The following is a 26543-nucleotide window of genomic DNA, read 5'->3' on the forward strand; positions in this document are numbered from 1 at the left end:
AGGCGTATATAGTTTTGTGCCAAAATGTATCTATTCTTATTACTGCTGAGAGGGAGTAGCCTGCAGCAGCCACAAATATAGAATCTCTACAGTCTCTACAGGGTAGATGCATTATGGGGGACAACAAAAGATGCACAAAAGCTGTAACTATAGACTGCAATGAGTACCCGCTCCCACTTAGTACCCAGCAGCCATCATTTTACTTGTGGTTTAAACCTGTTTAGGGAATAAAAACCACCCACATTCTGACTACTCGTTGTTTTCTGTAGCCTCTAGGTCAAGCTGCCTGAGACTGGATGATGTAAAAACTGCCTGTATTGTACATGTGTTTCCTAGAGCTACTCAGTCCGAGTCGGACAACAATGGAGTTTCGACTCATTATTGTTACTAAGGTCATCGGCAAGTAAAATGGTACACAGTGTGGGCAGGTCTTCTATTCAGGTATGGTGAGTCACTGTTATCGTCATATTTGTTATTTGTTTGCGTTGCATCTGAAAAAAATCCACATTGGGGACGGCGGTTTTTAAAGGCTTTTAAAGCTTTTTGCAGCACGTAGCAAGTGCCGGGATGCTTATGACACATGGCAAGAGCACAAAGGACAAAAAAAAAAAAAAAAGTTGCACACTGTTCTCTTGGTGTGACATTTGTTTCATCACTGACATTTGAGGAAAAAAGCTTCTCTTTAGATTCTGCACACACTGCTGCACCGAACAGATGATGGTCCAACAAATGTCACAAGGAAATTTGCAGCGTTTTCTCTTTTTTAGAACGGCAGTCATTCCGCTTCATTCCGCTTAGGTTGAAAAGTTATCCCTTTAAGAAGTACTTCATGTCACCTTCTCCCTATTGAATTAATTCCCCTGTCCTTTATCTTCCTCTTAGACTTGCTGTAATTTGCTTTCACTTTCCTCTTACCTCGTTTTCTAGCACTTTTAGGGTCAAAGAATATAGTCGGGTAACTACGGCTCGCTCTCCTTACTATTGGTTTTACTCGCTTATGATGTTGTTGATTTAGTAAATGAAGCTTTTTCTACTGTTCCACACATTGTGAATTACTCTAGATAAGAGCATCAGCTGCATGACTAAAATGTTAAGTAACTGAAAAAGGTTTCCCAGTAGAAAATAGTAAAACAGAACATAGTATTTTCTCCTAGGTGGATATATGCTGTTACACTCTGAGTTTGTCTTGTTGTTCTTATACCATGTGTATCAGTTTTTACTGTGAAACTCTTTAAGTTGTCTATATGTCTCTGCACAAATGTTACTAAATAAATGTCGGGTATGTTTATTGCATTTGGCAATTAAAGTGATTCCGATTCTGTATACTCTGGACAGTAAAGTCCCATTATATACTGATACTGACATGCTAATGTACAGTACTATGTGGAAATCCACCTGCATGTATTTCTGTTGGTTCAATCCTGCATTATTACGCAGACAATTAATCCTTGAGTGTTATAAAGTAGAACCAAATTACTGTATTACACAGTTACACAAAACTGTAGTGTCCCTAAACCAACTAAGCAGACCATTCCTTGCTGGGTTTTAATGGCTGAAAAGAGGGAAAAACTCAAATTTTCCGGACAATTCCTGGAGCAATCAATTCACTGGAGCATAAGTGAAGCATTAGTTCTGCTAGTATGCAGTTAAATGCAAGACCTCTGTGGTTACATCTGCATTTTCCTAGCCTAATGTATGATTGGCACCATCATAATGAGTAATAGCTTTAAATTATTCCTTACCATTACCTATAACTACCCAATCCCTCTGTTTACAACCCATCAAAGTAAAGAGGTAATCTTACTGCTGAGATGATTTTTACAAAAGACATTGTCACATCATCACTGCTGATCAAGTCATTCAGATTTCAACTGTCACCAGGTGACATTCTTGAATATTTCAAATGACTTTAAATCTAATGGAACTACATTTTATTGTAGAAGGTTATAATAGAAGACAATGTTTGAGGTCTTTAATTTCAAGTCAAATGGAAACAATAATCAACACATAACATATTCACAATGTCAGAATAAGCATAGGTACATTATGATGCTTCATGTAAAGCAAAAAAAATACATATATTATTGATAATATTGGTCCTATTGGATGTTAGGCACATTGCTTCATATGGAGTAAATGCTGCACAGTAACATAAGCATACGGAAACAATACAAGTAAATAAAACAAGTCTAACATCTAAATAAGACACATTATGTTTTACAGTAGTTCTCTGATTCAATTAAAGTCAAAAAGGCCTTGCAGTGCACTTCATACCATGTCAGTTGTCCCCTCCTAGACAGAGGTTCAACCTGCTGAGTGGCGTTAAGTGACTGAGTGACATTTCCTGTTGTCGGTTAGAGGCCACTTCCTTCTTTAAGAGGGCAGTTGAAACTGATTTTAATGAAAAGAAAGCCAGGGCACTTTTCTTTGTGCAAAAGTTAAAATCCTTCATTGCTCTGGCCACACTACAGGTGCATGTTTCACCACAGCTGCCTTCATCAGCAGTATCTCCTGGATACTGAACATGTAGAGCAGCCATAGCATAAGTAGGGTAATTTTTAACTTCTGTGCATAAAAACTGCCCTAACTTCACCTTTACCCTTGAGCATCTGTTTTGCTTGATTTGACTATTAAGCTCTTTAAAAATAATTATGGCAGCATAAAGCAAGGACACACCTTTTCTCACATTCAAAGGACAATTTGATGTTATTCAAATGAAGCCTTGATGACAGCAAGTCCTACAGTATCTACAATTCAAATGAGGATTGCATTAGCAGATTTTCTATGGGCCGTAATTGGAGTTCAGATTTTTAATGTCACTGTGTGGGATGCAGAGGTCAGTCTTTCTGAGAAGGACAGTCTTTCTAGGCAGCAGGGGGGGGGGTTGCCAATTTTTCTAAAGATTCGTAAACAATGATAGTGTGTATTCCCAGCTCCAGACAGCTGCTCTCTGGACAAGTGTTGCTTCGTAATGCCCCCCCCACAGGGCGGAGGCTGCAGCGGTGACCTCTGCCATTCGGAATTCAGTCAGTCTGACAAGATCATATAAGGGTGTTCATGTTCCTCAGTGAAGATGTGACAACTGATTCCAACCAACAACACCTGGATTTAACGGGTAAATGTGTGTGTATGTGTGTGTGTGTGTGTGTGTGTGTGTGTGTGTGCGTGTTCGTGTGCGTGCATGGTGTGAATGTGTCTACAGTCATGAGTGTTTGTGTATGCACATGTATAGAGGAAGGTGTGAATGTTTGTACGGGGAACACAAAAGAAAAGTAAACACTCTCTATGCCTCACCGGTCGTAACCCCTATTTCAGCCAGCACCCACACATCACATTTGGCAGCAGAGAAACACACATTCAACTGGAGCGCAGCTTTGCCTGGGTGGATTCTCACCAAGCAGAAAAGAATATCTTTAACCCTGTGTTCGCCTGAGCTGGCTGTTTCATCGCTGGTTAAACGTAGCAAAAAAATACAAATAAAAAATCTTGGTCCTGTGGGCATTTTCAGACATTTACAATACATGTGGAACTGGAACCGTCATGTCACCATCAACATCATGAGCCTCTCCGCTTGAGACAGAGAACAGAAAAGGTTTTTGCCATTGTGAGATAAGGGTAAAAACATCGGTTCACAGCGAGAAAAGCGTCTGCGCTCGGATTCTCCTCTTTATCTCCACGGAGGAAACAGCAGCTGCTAATGACCTGCTGTCTCTCCACAGCTTCCAGAAACAAACACAGCTGGCTCAGTTTTCTAAGGCGCAAAGCAACATCCTGGGTTTGAACCTGGGGTGGGACATTTGTCGCATGTCACCCCTCTTTCTCTCCCCCTATTTTTCCTGTCTATCTCTATGATAGACTGTCAAATAAAGCAAAATAATAATAAATGATTCAGCAATAACAGTCATGAAAAAACACATCTGGAGGCATCTACTGTACAGCATTAGTCTTAAACGTCCATTTCTATATATATTCAGTCATTTCCAAATAAGATTATTATATTTTCACATGTCTCAGCATATGTCTTCAGCTGTCCAAATGCCGCTCCACACACAGAGTAGTTTATACCAAAGCCACAGAGTTTATGAACCATAATCTTACAGGGATTAGGAGAGCTGCCTGAGAGTTTACAGGCAGAATTTCCTCTCTGTGTCGTCAGATCTCTGTGACTGTCTCTGTTATTTGGCTGTGGCCCTTGGCAGCACAATGGATAAAGTATTATGCCAGCACTGTTCCTCTGGCCTTGGCAGTGCAACAGGTAAAGCACTGAGCCAAACACCGTTAGTTAGTTACCATCCATATTGGAAATCTGTGTTTCTCCACTGTGTCATCAGTTAGTTCATTAACTGCATTCATTAATATGAATAAAAATGTGTCTGCCAAACACAGTGTATCCTTTTGAAAGCAGCCAGACCCACCTTTCCAATCTTTCAGACAATGGATCCATAGTTGGTCTAGTTTATTTCTCATTGTTATTTTTGTTTCCTTCTTTTATTGCTCTGGATAGAAAAAACACCAGTCTTCCAATAGGCAATTGTCAAATTCAATTCACAGCATTGTTATTGTTGCCCTCCTCTGCGGCGACGAACTTGATCTCGGCGTTGGCGGTCCTCGAAGCCATGCTGCTGTCTCGGACCTTGTGCTTGAACAGGAAGGGGAAGGTCTTCTTGAAGGACTTTTGGAAGCTGGCTCCCATGAAACCGTAGACGATGGGGTTGACGGAGGAGTTGGCGTAGGACATGCAGTTGGCCCACGTCTTGATCTTGTAGGTGGCGTAGTTGGGCCGGTAGTTTGGATAGAAGGACTGGAAGAGGACGAAGAACTGGATGGGACCCCAGCAGACAGTGAAGAGGAGGACGATCACCACCACCATCTTGGAGACTTTGCTCCTGATGCTGATTGTTCTCTCGGACAACAGGTTGACCTGTGGAGGAGAGGAGAGGAGAGGAGAGGAGAGGAGAGGAGAGGAGAGGAGAGGAGAGGAGAGGAGAGGAGAGGAGAGGAGAGGAGAGGAGAGGAGAGGAGAGTCTTATTTAGCACATTTCATACAACAATTTAAAGGTGCTTTACAAAGATGTTTAAGACAGCCAATAACAGAAGCAAGATAACCAACATCATAAAGGGACAATGTAATGTTTAAGAAGTGCATAAAGTATAAATATATGTGAAAAAGTATGGAGAAGGGAAGGAAAGAGAAGATAAGAGAAGAGAATAAAAGAGAAGAGAAGAGAAGAGAAGAGAAGAGAAGAGAAGAGAAGAGAAGAGAAGAGAAAGTCCTAAAAAGTTCTTTGTTTCGAATTAGTTGACAACTAGTAGTGAGAGTTTATGTCTAAAATCACTTCTACATCTGGTAAAGCAAAGCAAAGCAAAGCAAAACAAAGCTTGTCCGTACCTGGTAGTTGTTGTCTACAGGCTCCACAGTCGGCTGTCCCACCCTCTTCACCATCAGGGTGTAGCAGAAGGAGATGGTGAGGACGGGCAGCAGGTAGGCGGCTATGAACTGGTAGAGGATGAAGGCCCTCTCGTGGGTCTTGGAGGGGAACCTCTCCATGCAGTATTGCCTCGGGCCGTACCAGTAACCCTCCTCAATACGCTGGTACATGAAAATAGGAGTGGACAGGATGAAGGAGCCTAGGTAGGACAGTGACTCAGTTAGTTGAAGCAGTCTAGAACAATGGGAAATTTTTGTATGGGGAGTGTAAGTGATGATACAACCTATCCTACATTTGTTTATAAATATAAAAAATAATTTGGAATCACGCACTAAAGTTATTAATGTCATATAGACTAGGTACAATTGCTTTTATTTTGAATGTCAGAGCAATCATCAGCACATTTATTTTATCATGCACCACATATTTGTACTAATTTCATGTACAAGTTTGATACAGTGTTTCCCTATTAATTTATGGACAGATAATAATGCATATATTCTCTCATACTCTCAAATTAATGGAAAATTGAATGAATGAATGAATGGACAAGTGAAAATCCAGCAATGCCAAGAAAATATTGTTTTAATAAAACAAGCGTAACGGACCTATCCAGATGCAGATGCTGACGATCATGGCGACTCTGGGGGTGCGGTGGCGGAGCGACTTGAGAGGATAGACGGTGACGTAGCAGCGGTCTCCACTCATGGCGGTCAGAGTGATACAGGTGGCTTGCACCGTCACCTAGGAGGGACAGGGGAACATATTGTACTCACACATGCAGTACATGCTTATATATTCACAAACACACACGCGTAACTCCAGTATAGTGCTCTCAGTGGTTTCAGTCTTTTTCTAAAAATCCTTACGGCCAGAAATGTTTAAACAAGTCATCCATGAGATTCTTCTTTTGTGTTTTTTTTAGTTTGGTGACATCTTTGGTGCTAAGCGCTCATTGCTGTGGTGTTTTTGCACCGTACTTCCCAGAGATCAACTTGATACTGTGGCGTCTTTTTCCTTTAATTTTCTGTTGATGAAGTTTGAGTTTCTGTAGGTGGCGCTCTTTTCTTTTTGTCTGTTCAGCCATGGTGGCTATCGCTGCTCATGCTAATTACCCAGTTCTTCTTCTATTTATTTTGAACAAACTGCTGTTGCTGCTGCAGAAAACATAAAAGGCATCACTCCCTGTTTCCCAGGAAAGAGCTATCAGAGAACAGCAAATGTAAAAGCTTTTATCAGCTGGGTTTAGGTTGACTCACCACTGTCTTATATCAGTAGAGAGTAGCAAAACATACTTATATAGATGAAAATGTCACTGATTTTAAACATATATGACAACAGGTTTGTGTTTGCAGTGCTACAAAGCTTAATTTCCATAGTGGCTAAAATAAAAGCAAAAAAATCTGTAAGTGTAATAAAATAAAATAATCAATACAGTAAATATGATAAAATGAAAGAATAAAAACAGTCAATACATTACACAACTACTGGATTTTTTTTAAACCAATAAAGCACCACAGTTTCTGCACCAGCCCACTATTAGAGGAAGTTATGTTCTGACAGAATCCATCAGAACAACTGTTAGAGAACACTTTCACCCCTGATCTTCTATTTTTGCATGGGAGGCCTAATTGAGACACTGCCTTTCTAGTGGTGAACTGTGCATCCAGCCTTAGAGGTATCCCGAGTTTCCATCCCTCATTAAAGAGCAAAGGAGAAACTCAAGCAGCCAATTGGTACTCAAGAGAAGCGGCCTTTATTTCCAATTATCTGAACAACATGTCTGAGGTTTTACTAATGAGCTCTTGCGCTTTTAATTGAAGCATGTGGGGAGAGAAAGAGTGAGAGAGGAAGAAAGAGATACAGAGGAATAGGAAGAAGGGGAGGAGAGGAGATGCTGTATTTGCGTTAAGAATTTTTAATTAGCATATGAGCATATGATTCAATTTCATCTTTAATTAGGTTCAATGGTGCTTGATTCAATTAAAACCAGAGGCATATCGGCAGAATGCAATTTTTTTGGAATTAAAATTAAAAGTCTAAATTTGTAAGTATATTTGCATAGTTTATTGCAGGATTTTACTTATAGAAGCCACTTTTTTTCAGCTTCCGTAACATCATAACTTTTTTTTACAAACAATATCAATGTAAAGAAACATTTCACAAGTTACAACTTTACTGTCATTCCCTATGCTCTATCAATAGCTCAATTTATCAATTTCTGGGAATACAAAGTTTACATTTGCACTCATATAAAGATTTCACCCCACTTCAGCCACTTACACAATGATTTCACCTGACAAGAGAAAAAATGTGCATTATTTTAGTCAATCTCAAGAGTTACAGATGGATGTATTTGTAAATAGTCATTACTCTCTCTACTGGACATGGAGGAGATAGAAAACAAGAACACAGTTTCGTCTCATCTTCTTCACAAAAGTGACATTTTTGTTCACTCAAATGCATGGACTTACAAGGGTCATGCTGTGGTATGTATAGCTATACTGGCGCATATTACTTTGAAAGCAGAGTGAGAAAGAAGGGGTCAAAAGTTCTCTCCATGTTCTTTTCAAAATAGGATCCAATTTTCTCTCTCTCTCTCTCTCTTTCTCTCTCTCTCTCTCTCTCTCTCTCTCTCCCCCTCTCCCTCTTATCTGTTACTATGAAGCCAGCACCATTACCCTTCAGGGATTCAGAGCACCAGGCCGGTGTTTCAAAGGATATGATGACAGAAAAGGGGGGTTGTGTGGGGGGGGGTTATATTCAGTGCACTGGTCTTTGGGGAAGTGGGTAGTGGATATACTGTGATATGATCCCTCCATTTGTAGAAAGCCCGCTGCACTCAGACTAGACTGCTTTGTTATCTTTATGCATAACGTCAATTCAAAGCAATGGGCTCACACTTGACTAAGAGAATATAGTTGTGTGATGATCTGAGCAGTGTGCTTTATATCAAAATGACCTCTATTTCTGCTCATTTCTTAGTGAGATGATTAGGAAAGAGTGAGCTACTTCAGAAAATATGGATTCTGTGTGGCACATTTTTTCATTAAAGCCTGGGAAAATCAGCAGCGCATTTTATTTTGTACGATACACAGGTTTGTTTAGGAATATCTTTGTTACACAAATTGCAAACTTGCAGACTGAGATGGTAACTGTAAGCCGCAAGTGGCAATCCATGCATAATACGGTCAATTAAACAGCCAGTAAGAGTATAGTGGAGCATAATTGGAGTGAGAGATACTGCTATGTCATTTGCTTTTGTTTGGGTTTTTTTTTTTTTTTTTTTTAAATGGGCCTTTGTATTTGAAAAAAGTGAGTATTTGACAAGTACCTACATTTACAAACACTACTGATAGCACGGTTAAAGCAAATTATGATATTTTTAAAGGACGAATGTTAACTTGAAGAATAATAAGTATGATTTTTACTGGCCCCATGGCATGGAGTGCTAAATACAAAGTCAAATAAGCCTCAAATAAGCCTCAAATAAGCCTCATTCTGAAGCCCAAAAAGACAAATGACAAACCAGTATTATTATTACAGTATTTTCCATTGTGGTATACAGTATTAACTCTTTACTAGATGTTTCTGTTGGATCTCTGCTCTAATTAGTTTGCTTACTTGGCTCTGTTGGGTTGTGGGGTCTGTTGCAATTCCTACTGGTCGCCAATAGAGGACGATAAAGGTAATTGATGCACCTTTAAGTCCTTGGCTGACAATTTGATATTTTGGAAATACTGAATTATGAACACAATGGAACTAGATAGTGCCCAATAAAAGAAGATGTTATTATCCATATAAAAATTATAATAATCATAATATTAATAATTTTAAAAAGCCTGTGGTACAAAAAAGATGCACTCCCTTTTTTTGGTTTCAAAGGAATTGTTAAAAACACTCAGGATGTGCCTTTCCATTTACTGTAATTTGATGCAAGATAAAGCTAAAAGAAGAGGAAGAAGACAAAGAAGAAGAAGAAGAAGAAGGAGGGCAATGTAGTAGTCAAGCCATTTTGTCTACACTTTTCTCTTCAAAGTAAGCACTGAGTAGTTTCAAAGGCAGATATTGGTGAAACATGAAGTGCAGCCTGCTTCTCATGCCAAACAATTGACAGAAAAATCAATTTCCACTCTGGAATTCATCAAGGTCCAACGACCTTCTACCACTATTGAAAAAATAATAGTTTATCACATGTAGCTTTGAAGCAGATGAAGCAAATCTATGACATTCACATTAAATATTCATTAAAAGAAAAAATATATATATATTCCTAGTGGGCATTTTTATAACCAGTATGCCAGCTTCGCTTTTACTCTACTTGGGACATACTGAAGTCTGAATTAAACACCAACCACCATCAAAAAGCCTCTCTCTCTCTCTCTCTCTCTCTCTCTCTCTCTCTCTCTCTCTCTCTCTCTCTCTCTCTTTTGTCAGCACCCATTAACTTCCAGGATTTCAAAACACATGTGATCCAAAGTATACAATGGAAAAGAAAACAGAGTTGTTATATACTAACTCTCTTCTGTCAAAAAAGTGCACAAGATGTAAGAGGTGTGAAAAGAAGCAGCAATCGCTCTTTTTGGGATTCATTTGTTGGAGATGGAAAGCCCTCCACACACCTGTATATGTCTGCTGCCATGGTGAAAAGATAAAGAAACAAAGATAAGGGGAAAGACGAGGCTCCTCAAAATGAGAGCAGACTTTCAGAGGGGCACTTTGGGTAGAGATGATGACCTGGCAGGCGTCCATGAGTGTAGTGTGGGCTTAGCATTTCGGTTGGCTTGTGCGCTCACCATGGCTCTACTATTGATCTGCTGCTGGCCAGTGTCATCGCCCTGGTTATGGATTTGTGTTCCTTATGGTTTGATCACCTAGTGCTGAACAGTGTGTTTGGCTGACTTCCTCTGCCGATGATGTGGCTCGGTGCGTGGGCTGCCTGGTGTTTAGTCTCTGGCTCGTGGGAACAGTGTTTTCGGGGGTCTTCTGTTAGCACTGCGGTCACTTTGTACTTGGGATGGAGAGTCGACTCCGAAAGAATCGATTCTCGATTCCATCATGTAGATTCTGAGAATCGATACTACTAATAAAAGGAGTTGGAGTTGACTCCTGTTGCAATCTCGACTCCAAACTCTGGAATTGAAGAAACTGTTTAATTTAAATACATTTGTAATTAATTCATTCTGATTAAGGCCTGATTTAGGTGTTCGATTGCCTTGGTCTGATCCACAACAAGTGGGGAGGGGGCATTTGTCATTTGCTTTTTTGGCTGGCTTGAGAACAAAATGTCTTGTGATCGCTTGCTATCGCTGAGCAGATGAAATGTGAGTAGGTGAAGGGGTGAAAGTGAATGGAGAGTGAATTTTAATTAAACAAGGTTACAGGGTTATGAATCATCGTGTTCCTTCAACAGAGACTGAAGACTGGCCAGAATCATGTTGTGCTATTAAAATAAAAACAACTGATCAAAAAAAAAAACAGAAAAGATTATCCAACCGCAAGAGGCTTACTTGATGATTTCCAATCTGATCGCATCACGCCGGCTCTTAGGTCCCTGCATTGGCTTCCAGTGAAGGCCAGAATTGATTTTAATACTTTATTAATGCACTTAATGGTCTTGCCTCAAAGTACATTTTGGACTTGCTTGTGTTACGAACCCACTAGAACACTTAGATCATGCAGAGGGGCCTTTTATCTATTTTCAGGGTTAAATCAAAAACAGATTTTTTTGCTTTTATGGACAAAAAAATTGACTGCCCCGCCTGAGGCTGGGAGAGCTGCCCCAACTCTTAATGCTTTTCATTCAAAACTGAAAACTTTTTTTTTTTAATGGTGCTTTTGACTAGATTTTAGATTAATCAATGCTGCTCTGGGGGTCAATAGTTTGTATCTTATTATTTTTACTTTAATTTGTTTCTGTCGTATTTTATCTTTTCTCCATTTTTCCCACGGCACAGCTGAGGGCATCACGAGGCAAATTCAGGTCAGGCAGTCAGGCAGTCAGTCAGTGAGGCAGGCAGGCAGTCAGGCAGTCAGGCAGGCAGTCAGTCAGTCAGGCAGTCAGTCAGGCAGTCAGGCAGTCAGTCAGTCAGGCAGGCAGTCAGTCAGTCAGTCTGTCAGTCAGTCAGTCAGTCAGTCAGTCAGTCAGGCAGTCAGTCAGGCAGGCAGGCAGTCAGTCAGTCAGTCAGTCACTCAGGTAACGCTTAGTGAGATGATGCGCTTCGTCAGATGGCCTCTAGAGGTTTTTGACTGTGCGATGCAGTGTTTCCCATACAGAGGCACAAAATCAAAAGTTGCTCACTGTATAGAAATGGATCTAGATCGATCTCTAATGCGCCTGATGTCGCATCACGTCATGTCTGTATTTTGGAGATGTACAGACAGCAGACCAGCAGCATTGAACTCAATCCACAGAGTCTCCCACTGTGAAAACAAAAGTGAAACTTAACATTCCACAGTCAGCAACGGGGTTTTTCAGAAAGTAACTCGTCTGCCATACAGACTTTAACGGTAGGTGCCTTTAACGTTATCTTGTGGTATTTAAGTAACATTAGTGGAATTAACTAATTTAACCGTGTCGCAGTGCTTCAGTGCATAGAACTGAACATGCGCCGTGGGTCTGTACAGGATCTGTGCTTGTTTATTTTCTCTACTGTGTACTTTACATTGTATTTTATTTGAATCTTATGTAAAGCACATTGTGATACCCTGTTGTATGAAATGTGCTATAGAAATAGTTTGAATGAAACTTAGATAGGTAAGATAGGCATGGATCAGGCTTGTTTTTATTGAACTGTATGTGAAAATGTGAAAAAGTTGGGAGAAACTATATCACTCATGGGAAAGTGCATGTAAGAAAAGAAAACTATCAGAAAGGGAGAGAGAGAGCGAGAGAGAGAGAGAGAGAGAGAGAGAGAGAGACTTGCAAAGACTGGAGTCTCAGAATAGAAGAGAGGCATGATTGACACACAATTGTCTTTCCCATATTCAAAAGCAAAAGGTCCATTCAGAATCAGCATTTTACCAAAGACTTCAAAAGGTGCTAGTCTTCATGTTCAAATTACAGTTTTTCTCAGTCGCTTTGGTACATTTCTACAATTCTCAAAACTATTTGTTTAACCTCCACATCATCTAGTCACTTGTGCACATCATAAAAGCAATTTCTCATTCTTTTGAACAAATTGCAAATGCTTTGGCACATTCATGCAAATGATTATGTACAATTGTCTGCTGTTTCCTACATTATCAATTGCTTATGTCCTGTTGATCAAAATGTATTATACTGGTTCTCTGTTGAATAGTCTTACCCCCCAAAACATCTAGGCATTAGTTCATTGCATAAGTCATTACATGCAAAATGGTTGAACCAGTTGTCATAATCTGTCAAGCATATTTTCTATACATTTCTATTAGACTTTTTTTTGTAAATGTGTCCTGAATTGATGAATTGCTCTCAGGTGAATCTTGACTTTCACTAATGAAGGGGAATGTGTCAAGCGTTAGATCAACCAATGATCAACCAGTTCTCTAAAATAGCTCAGAGGTGCATCTCATGAACCTTCAATTGGCAAGCATATATAGACAGAGCACAACACAGTATTACAATGTCTGACAATGGAAGAACAACAAGGAAATGAACAGGGTCAACAGCCGGGAAGAAGAAGAGGAGTAAGGCTGCGTGGTGGAAGGGTAGGGAGGCAAAACAGAGGAAGGAGGTGTAGAAAGACTGCACTGTAATTCCCCATACAGCGCTGCATGTACAGTTCTGCCTAATGGGTGTTTCCTATGTTTACATTTCTAATTTTGTATTTTTTTCCTTTGTGCTATGCAGTGCTGTAAAACAGTCTTGTCTTTCTTTCTGTATCGCAATGACATGGTCTGTCAACAAATTACAGTACAAACAGTAAAAGCGTAAATGTGAATCCTGTCCAATCTCTTGCAATCAATCTCCCACATACAGTAATGTGTAACTTTGAACTGTTGAAATTGATATATGCCATACAGAAAAGGTGCAGCCTTGTGCATTTTCAATCATTGTCATCAAAACCTTAGCCATAGTTTACATCAGAAAATACTTACAGAGTACACTGTTATATTGACAACATGGCTAAGCATTTTGACTATCTTGTTTGTAAACAATGACACAAGGACTTGTCATTCTGATGGCACTGACATGTTCATTTACATAAATATTTACTTTTGAGAGATGGATTTTGAGCAAGTTACGGGCTTTTGCAGGTAATCTATTGTGTGGTGCTGTTTGTACGAATTGTTTCGAGAAATGTACGTACTGTTTTGCAAATGTTAAGGATGATTCGAGAAATGTACCAAAGCGACTGAGAAAAAGTAATAAGGTAAATCATATCTCCATGTTCAAAAATAAAAAAGCCTTTTTGCCTCTCTGCCTGCCTGCCTGCCTGTGTTCTTGCTGCCTCACAGACTGACATCTTACTCTTTTATGCTGAAATTAGTCATGAACATTTAGTCATTCTGTATTCAAAGGGAAATGTCTTTCTGACAGATCCTCCTTTTCTCCCCTCTGTCTACATAATGAATGAAGTAAGTTGTTTTTTTTCTCTAGTCTCCAAATAAAAACAATGGACTTCTTCCATCTCCAAAATTACAGTTTTTCTCAGTCGCTTTGGTACATTTCTCAGATCAGAATTGAAATTCTCAAAACTACTTGTTCAACCTCCACATCATCTAGTCACTTCATAAAAGCAGTTTCTCATTCTTTTGAATAAATTGCAAATGCTTTGGCACATTCATGCAAATGATTATGTACAATTGAATGTACTAAAGCGACTGAGAAAAACTGTAATAAGTTATACTTTAATCATTCCCTATTCAGAAGGAAAATTAAGTTATTTTTTCTTCAGGGGGAAAGAGCCGGGCTAGGACAGCGTCTCACTCGAAACCTGGCTGCTTATTACTAACTGAACAGGAGCCGCGGCACTTTTCCAATTCTTTAAGGTGACATTTTAGACCCTCAGTGAGAGCCGAGCTTTCTCAACACTCAAATGGGATTCTCAAGCTACTTTGAACTAGGTGCCAATTATCCATATTCTAGGAGTAGTCCACAGTTACTAGTAGAGTAATTACTACAGAGTAATTACAGTGCAGCAGGGAGATATACCTCTTTAACATCTGTGGTTCCACTAACTGTCACACACTATGTGTTCAAGGTAACTCCAATTTGCTTCCCTGTTTAAATAAGCTGATGTAGGCAGTGGGTTAAGGCTTTCGGCCATCTTTTCCCTGATGGTGCAGTTGTGCGTTGAGAAGGAAGGTGTGTAGCAATTTAACAAACTTCCAAGGCTTTAAATTTACAAATTTACCTTTGTGTTTTACTCAGCCACCATGTTGCTTTACCTTTAGGCTTGGTGCTGGATAACCGCTGGGTCTGACGGTGGCGTACACATAAACATCTGATCAAAAGCTAAGTCGCTGCCACCTGTGAAGCCGCATCTTGCAATGTATTGTTCCTCTTACTGTAAATGGTTACTAGAGCCACTTTACACAATGTTCAATCAAGTGATTACTGTGGCTAACTCTTATTTCTTTTTACAGTTAAGTCTACAGTAGCTACACTCTACAGTAGCCTCTGTTTTGCCCTTCTTCTTCTTCTTCTTCACCTTTTTTCTGTTGGAGTTTGTTTGCTGCTTGGATCTCTTTGTGTTGTTTTGTGCTGCTGATTTTAACACTCTCTGACTGATCAAGAGGTTTTATTGTTGTACTTTGACAAACCAACTGTCACATGTGTGTGACACACACTCTGCCTCTTCTATAGGCCTGGTTGCATAGTCAGGTTTAAACTTCACCTTGTCACTGGGTATAATGGCAAGAAGGCTCTGTTCCTATTAGAACCTTCTTGTCCTTAACTGTAATTTTAAAAGGACGAACTGCAACATCCTTGAATTGGTTTCACAGAGATTTATGATACACAGCTAAGTTATAAAATCTGTGTACATGTTTGTCTCTGTAGGTTTAATTACAATTAGTGATTACAGTAAGGAAACTCTGACTCTACTGAAGCCCTAAATGTCATTTCTGTAAGTGAGTTTAGTGCATTATAATAAATTAGGGTCATTCTTTTGCAGTACCTGTTGTGGAAAGACAACAAAATAACACTTGTGCATATAAAAGCACATTTCTGAGCTGAGAAAACACTGAATCATGACTATTAGGGATTATAAATAAAACATTTTGTATGAATCTTTGAATGGACCATGCCTTTACCTGCTGTAGAAAGGCAACAAATTTGCACATGAAGTCTCCAAAGATCCATCCAGGCAGAGGATAGAGGGTGGCGGTGAAGGGGACGCAGCACACCAAGAAGATAATGTCAGTGGCAGCCAGGTTTGCTGCATAGGGAGAAAATAACACATAATGTCTAGTGTTTTCCAGAGACTGCACCCAAAGTTGTGTCGGGAAATAGAGTCTCTAATGATTCTGGAGAAAAAGCCATTGGTTTTTTGACTGGGACATTCCGTAGGATACATCCCCTGTGATCCCCAGAAGATTGTGTTAGATGAGGCACCAGATGAGTCCAAAAAAAATCAAGTAATCATGTATGTTTTATCAGTGAGAAAATTGAAATAGAAAATAGAATTCCCCGGGACAGAAGTTTGATGCCACCATCCCTCTCAGTGGCTGATAGTGGATATACCCTTACCCTGAAAAAGAGGTGAGTATACTTTTTGCATTATTACACTTGTGTTTATGTGTAGATTTGACTACATCACTATCCAAAAGTTATACTCCCAGATTGGCATGCTGAGTACACCTGTATCTATACTACTTCCAGACGGAGCATGTTAATTTCAACAACCAGCGATCCAGAGTGAAACTTTGCTGCTAATGCGCCTCTAGTGTCACCTTTGTGTTTTATATCAAGGGTTCCAGGGACTTATGGGAGTATTTCAGTTGTCGTTGATTTTGTATTGAATTGTACAGTATAAGTGTCTACAGTTTGCATGGAGAAATAGTACTGGTGAGAGTGAAACCTATGATTATTCACTATCATATATTATCTAATTGGCAACATTTCTAGTGAATGAAATTACAATAAAATTAAGCAATTTCTCATTTTGCTTCATTTGATTCCATATTGCCAATCTGTTATTACAGACACATACACATCCTCGTATGAATGCACATGAAAACACAAATTCAGGTTCAAACAGTGTTTAGCACCACAGAGTGGATGTGGTGATAACACTGGCTGCCTGATCCTCACCAGCTTAGTTTGGGTTTCCTGTTTCTCTGTTCCATCTGTGATGCTGATACAACGACCAGCTGATCTAATCATGTTGAAATAGCTGGACCTTCATGTTGAAGCGGTGGCAGATGGTGGGGGCACTAATCTAATGTTGTTGAATATTAAACTGGCTCAAAGCGGTGGCCTTGGGATATATTGTTATACCATGTAAAAATTCATGTCACATACACCTGCGCACATGGTTTCCATATCAAATGTATAAAGACTCCCTTCCCCCCCTCTCTCTCTTATACACACATGCAAACACACACACACACACACACACCTATTAGCAACAAGCTGTCGTTCCTATTTTTTTTTTTGTGGACTGTCCAGCAGTCAATCTATCAGCTCTACATTGGGATTCGACTGATGTGACACGTGACGTCGCGGCTCTGTCAGACATAATTTAGATGACCGACTAGAATCAATCGCCGTGGTTCAAAGTCAGTGTGCACTGAATACTAGACAAAAGATGATGCAGGGGCATGATTGATGGGCTCCATTGATTTTTTTGTTTGGTTGATAGACCAGCGATCAATGCCGTTCCCCAGGTAAATCTGCGTCATCCATCATGCCAAGTTGAGTGTTTTTGTGATGAAACTAAAAATGGAGACAAATGCCACAAATAAAGTAGCAATGATTTATTTTTACAGGAGTTTAAAATATTGCTATTATTGTTAATTCACATTAATATAAGGCTTTCACAATTCACATTTATTACACATCTGCAACAAAGTCGGTGAATAATTAATTCAGTGTTTGAAAAAGAAACATGACAAGTCATTTAATTTATAATGATAAGTGATAGCCAACTGGCAATATAGCTGTTCATGTGTCTAGCAATGGAAATCACTCACACCGCATGTACTTTCACTTTCTCAATTAGTCATTTTAGATTGTATAGGTACAGCAGGGGTTCCCACACTTTTTCAAGGACCCTCGATATATACTGTATATGTGTGTTAGACCACAGACTCCCATTTGCTAAGATTTTGTCCAAAGGAACCCCATCTGAGAAGATGTTTGTAGTCAGTTGTTATTCAATATAACTGTCAGTACTTTAGGTGGGAACAGTGAATCCTATAATCAAAATGGACATTCTTATACATGCATACTCATTGTTCTAACACCTAGTGAGTGCAGTAATAATAAAATTACTTTGGGGAACCCCCGGAGACCCCCTAAAGGACCCCTGGAGGTCCCTGGAATCCACCATTTGTATACAGTGGAGAGTGGCAGGTTAGATGAGAATTGGTGACATGCAACAAAGGACTATGAGCCAGATTTGAACCCATGACACTGCAGTACATGATATGCACCTTGGCCCACTGACCCCCCAGGATGCCCAATATTGAATTTTTGAGTATATTTTTGTCAATTTATGTCATGTTTTTGTTCTGTTTGTCTCTTTCACAAAAGACGGTATAGCTTTTTCATGCACCATCTGCAAAATCACAACCCAAACAATCAGACTATTACAAAAGAAAGCCATCAAATACACAAACACATACACTGTACACATAACTTTTCACTCTTGCTCACCTATGTAGAAGTTGGTTGCGGTCCTCATCTGCCTGTGTTTGGAAATGACGTAGATGACCAGAGAGTTGCCCACCAGTCCGACCAGCATGATGAGGGAGAAGAAGAGGGGGACCAGCCAGGCGTCGGTGAGGAAGGGGTGCTGCTCTCCTTCCTCCTCGTCCCTGTCTCTGTCCAGAGAGGAGTTCAGGTTGGAGCCGTTGATCCAGAGCGGCTCAGTGGAGTTCCAGAGATCCTCGGAGGAGAACATTGTGACAGGACGGAGGGATGAACGAAAGGGAGGTGGAAGAAAGAGGGAAGAGCAGAGAGAGTTGTGAAAGCAGGAGGTATAGAGGAAGAGATGGTGAGTAGGAGAGAGAAAGTGTGTGTGTGTGTGTGTGTGTGTGTGTGTGTGTGTGTGTGTGTCTGTGCGCAGACTTTAGTCGTTTAGCCACTGAGTCAAGTTCCAGCTCTCAGATGAGAACATTGTGAACAGGATGGAGAAAGAGATGGAGAGTTGAAGACAGAAAAAGAAAAGAGAAAGATGTCCAAAATGAAAGGTGTCGAAGGAATGAAGAGAGAAGGATGTATGAGAGAAGAACAGAGGAAGCAAATGTAGGAAGAGTGAAGTGAAGTGAAGGTGCAGGTTAGGAGGAGCTGAGACAGACGGAGAGTAGTGTGTGACTGAGAAATGGTATGTAGGACAGGACAGACGGGAATGCACGGTATGAAAGAGGGAAATAAAACAGTAGGATATAAAAAGGAGAAGTTAGCAAGATGAATGAAGAGAAGCAGATGGATGCAGGGATGCAGGAGACAGGGAAGGGAAAAGAGGACAGAAGATGTGGATGAGATGGATAGAAAGTAAGAAAGGCTCCTCAGGTTTTTCGTTCCGGCAGAGGAGAGGTAGTACTCCAGGAACTTGACGTAAAGAGCAAGGGAGACTGGAGGAGAGAATCGAGATCAGTTCATGTGAAGAAGATACAGAAGAACAGAAAGCAAAGGAGAGAAGAGAAAGTGGATCTCATCTTCTCCTCAGTTTTGCATGACAGCTGCCCCTCTTTGTTGCCAACCACGTTGTCTCTCAGAGCTTTAAACCATGCTGTCTTTCTGATTTGACAGAAAGGCAAGCCTCCAGGCAGCGGTGGGGATTTGTTCACAAGAAGAAGAATGTACGTTCAGAGGCGCAGATATTACTCTTCTACCAGTCTCTGCCTTCCAAAGGTAAACAATCCTTTGTATTTGCAGCTTCTTTTTCTTTCCTTCGCCTTCACCCCTCTCTTTCTCTTCCTGTCGTTCTTCTTCTTCTCCAGCGTTAGACTCACACCATTTCTCAGAAGTCTGCCAGTCAGTGTCTTGACCTCCAGTCCGGGCTTCCCTTTTGAAAAAAATCAGAGTCGCTTGTTTCAAAGCTGTTAGCTGAAGCAGGCTTGAACTGGAGTGTGTATTTGATCTTTAACCTTGACAAAAGTACTCACGGGAAAATGCTCGGGACTCAAAATAACTCAAGCGTCATCGATTCTTCATTCTCCAAGCGCAGTTGAATATTGTAATGTATTTTTCAGCCGGAACAGGCTTGACTTTACTCGAGATGAGAGTAGAGCGAAGGAGATGCTGACGGCTTTATAGAGGAGCAAGGACACACGCGCAGTGGGGAGAGGAGAAACACACACACACACGCACACAGTCTGAATACACGTGGGCTACTGCATGATTCTGGGATAAATAGCTGATGTCAGGGTCTCCTAGCAACATTATTAATCCACCTTTTTTCAACAAAACACACACACACACACACCGCTGTCTTTCTCTCTCTCTCTAGTTTTGCATTTTTTGTTATCATCTTATTAACATAGATACCATACCTTTACACAGCAAGACTATGGATGGGAAATAGTAGCAGTATTATTTCCAGCCTCAACCTGAAACCTGGAAAGATTCTTGAGAAATTTAGTGAAAATTCCATATATTCATACACATATAGCATAAAGTTACCTGAAGGTCATCATTTAATTAAAGTATTATAAGTTATATTTTTGTCAAACGATCAGTTACAGTTTGTTGGTTTTTCTGTTTTTTTATAAGATTTCTTGCAAAACTCTTAATGCAAAATATGATGCTCCTAGTTTGAACACATATCACATAATAGCATGCAAAATAAGAGAGAGAGAGAGAGAGAGAGAGAGAGAGAGAGAGAGAGAGAGAGAAAGAGAGAGAGAGAGAGAGAGAGGCTTTTTGATGGTGGTTGGTGTTTAATTCAGACCTCAGTATGTCCCAACTAGAGTAAAAGCGAAGCTGGCATACTGGTTATAAAAATGCCCACTAGGAATATATATATATATATTTTTTTTTTCTTTTAATGAATATTTAATGTGAATGTCATAGATTTGCTTCAGCTGCTTCAAAGCTACATGTGATAAGCTATATTTTTTTCAATAGTAATTTCAATAGAGTGAGAGCAAAATCCTGTATATCAGTTCATATTATACAAGGAAATATGGCAGTGGTTTCCATCATGGTGCAAGAAAGACGCAAAAGGAAGACTGTGTCCAAAACACAAAATTTATGCAACATGAGATGAAACTCATGCAATGCTCAATTTACTGTACATTCTCTGTTCTGCATCGACCTTACTGTGAAGTCCCCAGACCATTAGATATTTTGGTTACTGTACTGAAATCAGATTGACTCTTTACATGAAGATTTTTGCACATTGAAACTCTGTCGTCAAAATTTGGCCAAAGCCACCATAAAAAAAAAAAGAAAACCAGAATTGCCGTCCTTCAAAATGTAGGATGATTTGTTATAATTTTGTGCTAATAATCATTTTATATCAGTAGGAGTCACTTTTATCAAATGGTAGATGCCTTATTTTGGAACAATACTCGTATACACTGTGGCATGGCTATGTTAAATGTTTCTGATCTTTTCCATCTGGTACAGTTTCAAACAAAACAAAGGACTTGTACATGGCAACCTGTATTCATACAAAAACAAAAGAAATCATTTAGTCAGAGAGCTAGCTACTTTCTGGAAAATGAGAGCAGACAATCATGGGTGAAGTGGTGCCTCTGGTAAGATCAAGTGGGTGTTTTGTGTACTGTTGCACAGTTTAACTCTGATAGACGAGGTTGCATTCTCCTGTGAATAAAGGCTTGTATTTTCCTCTTCCTGATTAAAACAAACAGCAATGTGACTGATGTCTCCATTGATAAGTGTGTAAAACATTTTATTTGTAACAGCAGACTTTTTTTAAGAGTAAGAAAAAGGAAAAAGAAAAAATAGAACAGGCATTTACAGATGACACAGCATTTTTTGTCAGATGTAAGGTGGGTGTTTTCAGGAAAGCTGTGCAAGTTATTTCCAATGATGGATGAGGATGCTGTTCTCCTATGAGAAACCACTAGCACATTTTTACCTGTGATAAAAAATACATCCATCACTTTCATTGTGAAAACTGACATCAAACTTTTTATCACTTTCAGTGACACCAATGTCAAACCTTTCTAAAATTTTGTATGTAACAGAACAGTAGCTATTGTAGAAGTATCCATTATGCGTCTAATGTGCATTAGTACTGGAGCCACCAATGTTTTTTATTTTATTTTTTATTATTTTTTGGAATTTATTAGACAGTTCAAAGTGGAGAGAGACTGAGAGACTGCAGCCGGCCACAAAAGAGTGCTAAAAGGTAGCATCAAAACTATGAGAAAGCCATGGATTATTTCCATCTTTTTGCAATCAATGTGTTGAAAAAGACCTGCTCTGGGTGCTTTTGGAGTTGATTTTTGGAGCATTCATTGGCCCTATAGGACTGTGTTGGAGTGCAAGTAAGCACGTAAGTAGCTCTATAGTGAAGCAATTGGCCAGATGCAAGATGGGAAAAAGTATCGAGTTGTAGAAGTGGCAGGAAAGTTGAGACGGACAACTTCTCTCATTGACTACACCAACTCCTGTGTCATTTATTTTTCACCACAGAGCAAGACAATTTTTATCACGCTCAAAAACTCAACCTAGGTCGAGCTGACGTCAGACTCAGAAAACCAGACTTTCTTAAAGGGACCGTGTCTCCTTAACCCTGAGAAGCACACAATATAACTGTGTGTGTTAAACATACCCAAACCACAGATTATGGTGAATAATGTCTATAGAGTCCGCCACAGAGTTATACTTTTAAAGAATGACTTTACATTCACATCTGAAAAACTGTTTTCCTCAGATAAATCATACTCTAGCTATTTACAATAATCCGGATAAACTTCCATCCCAGGCATGAGAAACTTGAATAAGATTCATGGAATATACTGATAACAGCAGGGTTACTGAAACGTGTACCAACGCAGCTGTTATCTGTAATCCAGGGAGTGTCCAATCTTTTATCTGAGAGGCAACACCGCAAAACATTTTCCTGTGGAGTAAGTTTTATATTTTTAAAGGCAACATCTATTTCATTTGTGGATAACAGAGAGGAAAAAAATAAGCATCACACACAAAGGGCTGATAATAATATTGTTGGCTGACAGTGCCTGCGAAGCGCTCCAACTGAACGTGCAAACAGACTCATGTTTATTTTCTTGTATTGTATTCTCGTATTCTGTCCCTGTACCAGATTGAATCACTGCCAGTGTATTTTGTTTGGATTCTCCAGCCTCCCCGAGCTGTCCGCTGCATTTATAGGATAGGTGCTATCGAAGAAAGCTCAGACTTCACTCTGTTTGGCTTTGCTCTGTGAAGTATCTTTTATTCTTGGCCAAGAGGGCGAGGTTATACTCATAGCCAGTACTTTTCCATTCCTCTGCAACCCCGCTTCACAGGTATAACTCTCTCCTCTGATCTCCTAAGTCATCAGGAGCATTAGCACTGCCAACCGGGTGGCTTTAGAGAGCAAAGCAGAGCAAAACATATGAATATCATGCACAATACATATAGAGCAATTCAAATAAAAACGATTGAGATTATCGCTTGCAATATCTCAAAGAGCCAAAACCTCTAGAGAGCTAGACAATCTACTCCACAGTTTATTTGGATTTTTATATTTAGTGTGTTAACTTCATTTCCTATGTGATTCATGAACATCTTTAGCAGTGTTGGGGATGAAAGTACAACACTCTTTATAGTACCTTCTTGTTGGACAACCAAATAATAGCAACAGTACAAAGTGCAACCATTTCTGTGGCCATTTTATCTACCACACAAATCACAAAGGGTACAAGGGATCATAGCCTATGATCCCCATCCCTTGTACCCTTTCTGATCCACATAAAGACCTATGATTCATATGTATTTATGTGGAGCATAGGATCACCCAACAATTAGATCTGTTTGCAGCATTGACAGAGTTATGAGTTAGAAGGATGAAGGTGTTCTTCCCTGGAACAAGGCTTCATCGCTGTCTTCTGGAGGTTAAGTCAGTGTAAGTATCACAGGGAGAGGCAACTAGCATGTCACCCCCTAATGATGTGAATGGAGAAGTGGATGTGTTTTGAGCATGTGCAGACCTCCTGGGCTTCTACTTCGGTGTCTCTACTCTGGGCCTGCGGTGGTTCTGGTGGCACAGAACCTGCTTTATCTGGCAGAGTATCTCCAGTCTGCAGTGTAGTCGATCCCGGTGGCCAGCAGGACGAGCATCCATCGGCGCCTGGGCTTGCTGGGGTCCATCATCCGTTGGGGCGGGACCTTCTGGCAGTGGGAGGCATGGGTCCAAGAAGGTCGTCCTTGGCACTGGCCTTTCCATCGTGGTTTCTTTTCTTGAACTGCTTTAACCTGAGAATGTACAGACTTAACATTTCTCGTTAGAGTATGGCAGAATTCCATCATAGTGTCCATCATGTGGATGTCCATTTGTGCCATGTGCAATGATGGGGACACAGGCATTGGTCTCCCCATTAATAATTAATGTGGGCTGAGGTCAGTTTTCCTATTTGGCATAGATCTCAGACTCATTAGAGCGATTGGGAGAGCCTCAGTCCAGTTTCATTGCAAAGTTTGGCCAGTTTATTTTTCCAGATGCCATTTTGGCATTCCACTGCCCCTGCTGACTGACGGTGGTACGGGCAGTGTAAGAAAACAAAAGGGTTTTGCACATAAAAATATACAGTGCAGGGGAGCAAAAAACTACACAAATATTTCAGACAAAAGCATTCTTCTGTGTGTGTACAGAAAGAACCCAGGCAGGTTATTTATAAAGGTACATTACAGGTGTATTACATTGAAAAATGGGTCAATTGAATCCAATGAGAGCAATCCCCAGGTGGGGCTCCAACGCTGACACCGCCATATACAAAGACAGAGCTTCAATACAATCACAGGGAAGAAACAAAACCCTGATAGTGGTTTTATACGTACCTCAAGCTTACATTGACATGTCAACAATCACAAGCACCAATGTTGAGTGACCACTGAACTCATCCCCCCTTTGCTAATCTGTGGGACATGCAAGCAAGATAGGGAAAAAGATGCCACTGGGCAGCCGTCCCGTGAATGCCAGACATTGTCAGGATGCAGCACCTGTCCTTTACCCAAGAGTCTCTCTCTCCGACATCAACAGCCTCCTGCAAGAGAGCCACATCATTAAGCAAAGGGAGGGTTCTCAGTTTGCATGAGGGGACACAAGAGGACTATGGGAGCAGGGGAAGTGACCACAGCGTTAGCAGCAGTGTCAGCCAGGGCATTCCCCCTAGTGGCATCATTGGTGAGGGATTGATGAGCTGCACATTTAATGATAGCCGATTGACAAGGCAAATGAATGGCTTTCAGAAGATTGTCGATTAGATAGCCATGTCTAATGCCAAAAGTTACAGTGCCAAAATTGTGAGCAGCTCCAAATGCGGAATGTGAGCCAGTGTAAATATTAACAGTTCAGCAATCTGGGAGGAACTAGGAGTTGGAAGGGTTGACACATGAAATTGGTCACAAACTGCACAGCCCACTTGAGGGTTGCCCTGTTAATCTCTGGAGCTGAATCATCAGTGCACAGTATGTTCTGGATTGTACAGAGGGACATCAGTGAGATGTGGGTGGAGCCTAGAAGTGTGCTCAACAACAATAGCACAATCATGGGGTTCACCATCATCAGCAGTGGGCAGGACAGGAGGGAAGCAGAGTTCAACACTACCTAGTAATGGTGAAGTTAGGGGCAGATAATAAGGTCAGCTCATATTTAGTAAGGTGGTTTGTAGACACATGCTAGGTTTTGTTTTTAACAGCAGTGTCGTAACTGCATGGGGGACTGATAGTGTAAGTAGAGAGCCTAATACTAAAGAGGCTGAAGCTTCGACTGAAAAAGAGGCTGTTGCCACTGCCCAAAAACATGGTGAGGATCCCCTCTCCACTGGCTCATGTTGTTAGCTACAGGTCTATATTTGTCACCATATTTCTGTGTGAGCACACTCTGAGCAAAACCCCCCTTTTCATGAGAATACAATTTAGGCTTAATATATTCTGTGAGTCCTAAGGCTGGAGCGGAGGCGAATGCAATTTTGGTATCAGTAAAAGCTTGTTCAGCTTCTGAAGTCCACTGCAGTGGGCCAGGTGAGCTAAGTTTGGAAATGTGCAGTAGAGGATGGACCAGATGCATAACTTGGGATCCACCGCCGGCAATATCCTGTAGTACCCAGAAGGTTTTTCATTTGAGTTGGTGGTGATAGGTTTTGGGACCTTTTGTTCTGCCTGAATGCTGTCTTGAGATATGAGGCGGTTATCGCCATATAGCACATGTCCCATAGCTGCCTTGTCCCATAGCTGCCTTTGAATGCCTTGTGACCTTTCTTGGCCAAAGCATTGAGCAGGACCACAGTGTCCGTCTCGCATGCTTCGAGGGTGAGGCAATCAATATTTCATCCGTCGGTACGGGCGCCTCCTGGGAGGACCACATCCTCAAAGTCTTGGATTCTACCCTCTGGAAGTCTGGTCCAGCTGTACTGGCGACCCTTGTAGGTGAAGGAAAACAGGTACTGACATTCAGGTTTAATGGAATAGAGAAAAAGGCTGAAAACAAATCTACCACTGTGTAATATATTGTGTTAGATGGGATGCTAGCCAGGACAACTGCAGGATTTGGAACAAAGAACAGAACAATTGGTTTGTTGACCTCTCTAAGATCCTAAACAAAATGGTAAGTTACAGGGAGAATCACACCTTGTTCCAGTGATATAGTGACTGGTAAGTAAGTAGTAAGTAAAGTATTTATCTAGCACCTTTCACAGAGCAAAGTCACAAAGTGCTTCACAACAGTAAAATGCTTGCTTCACGTCTTAGGGGGTACTGAGCTTTTCTTTGTCTTTGTATGTCATAAAGACCGAGCAACATATCCCAGACACTAAAAGCATTGAAAT

At 40.5% G+C, this 26543-nt stretch overlaps 1 protein-coding gene across 1 annotated transcript; it reads right to left on the minus strand.

Moving 5' to 3' along the window:
- Positions 1-3564: 3564 nt before the first annotated feature.
- kiss1ra (KISS1 receptor a) lies at positions 3565-18481 on the minus strand. Its single transcript, XM_071900080.2, has 5 exons — positions 18235-18481; positions 15669-15793; positions 6038-6173; positions 5390-5628; positions 3565-4921 (listed from the first exon to the last, which is right to left on the minus strand). Exons 1-5 carry the CDS (start codon positions 18479-18481, stop codon positions 4541-4543), a joined length of 1128 nt encoding a protein of 375 aa, XP_071756181.1. The 3' UTR covers positions 3565-4540.
- Between the last annotated feature and the right edge of the window lie 8062 nt (positions 18482-26543).

This window comes from Centroberyx gerrardi, chromosome 13, assembly GCF_048128805.1.
Source record: "Centroberyx gerrardi isolate f3 chromosome 13, fCenGer3.hap1.cur.20231027, whole genome shotgun sequence".
NCBI classification, from domain to species: Eukaryota; Metazoa; Chordata; class Actinopteri; order Beryciformes; family Berycidae; genus Centroberyx; species Centroberyx gerrardi.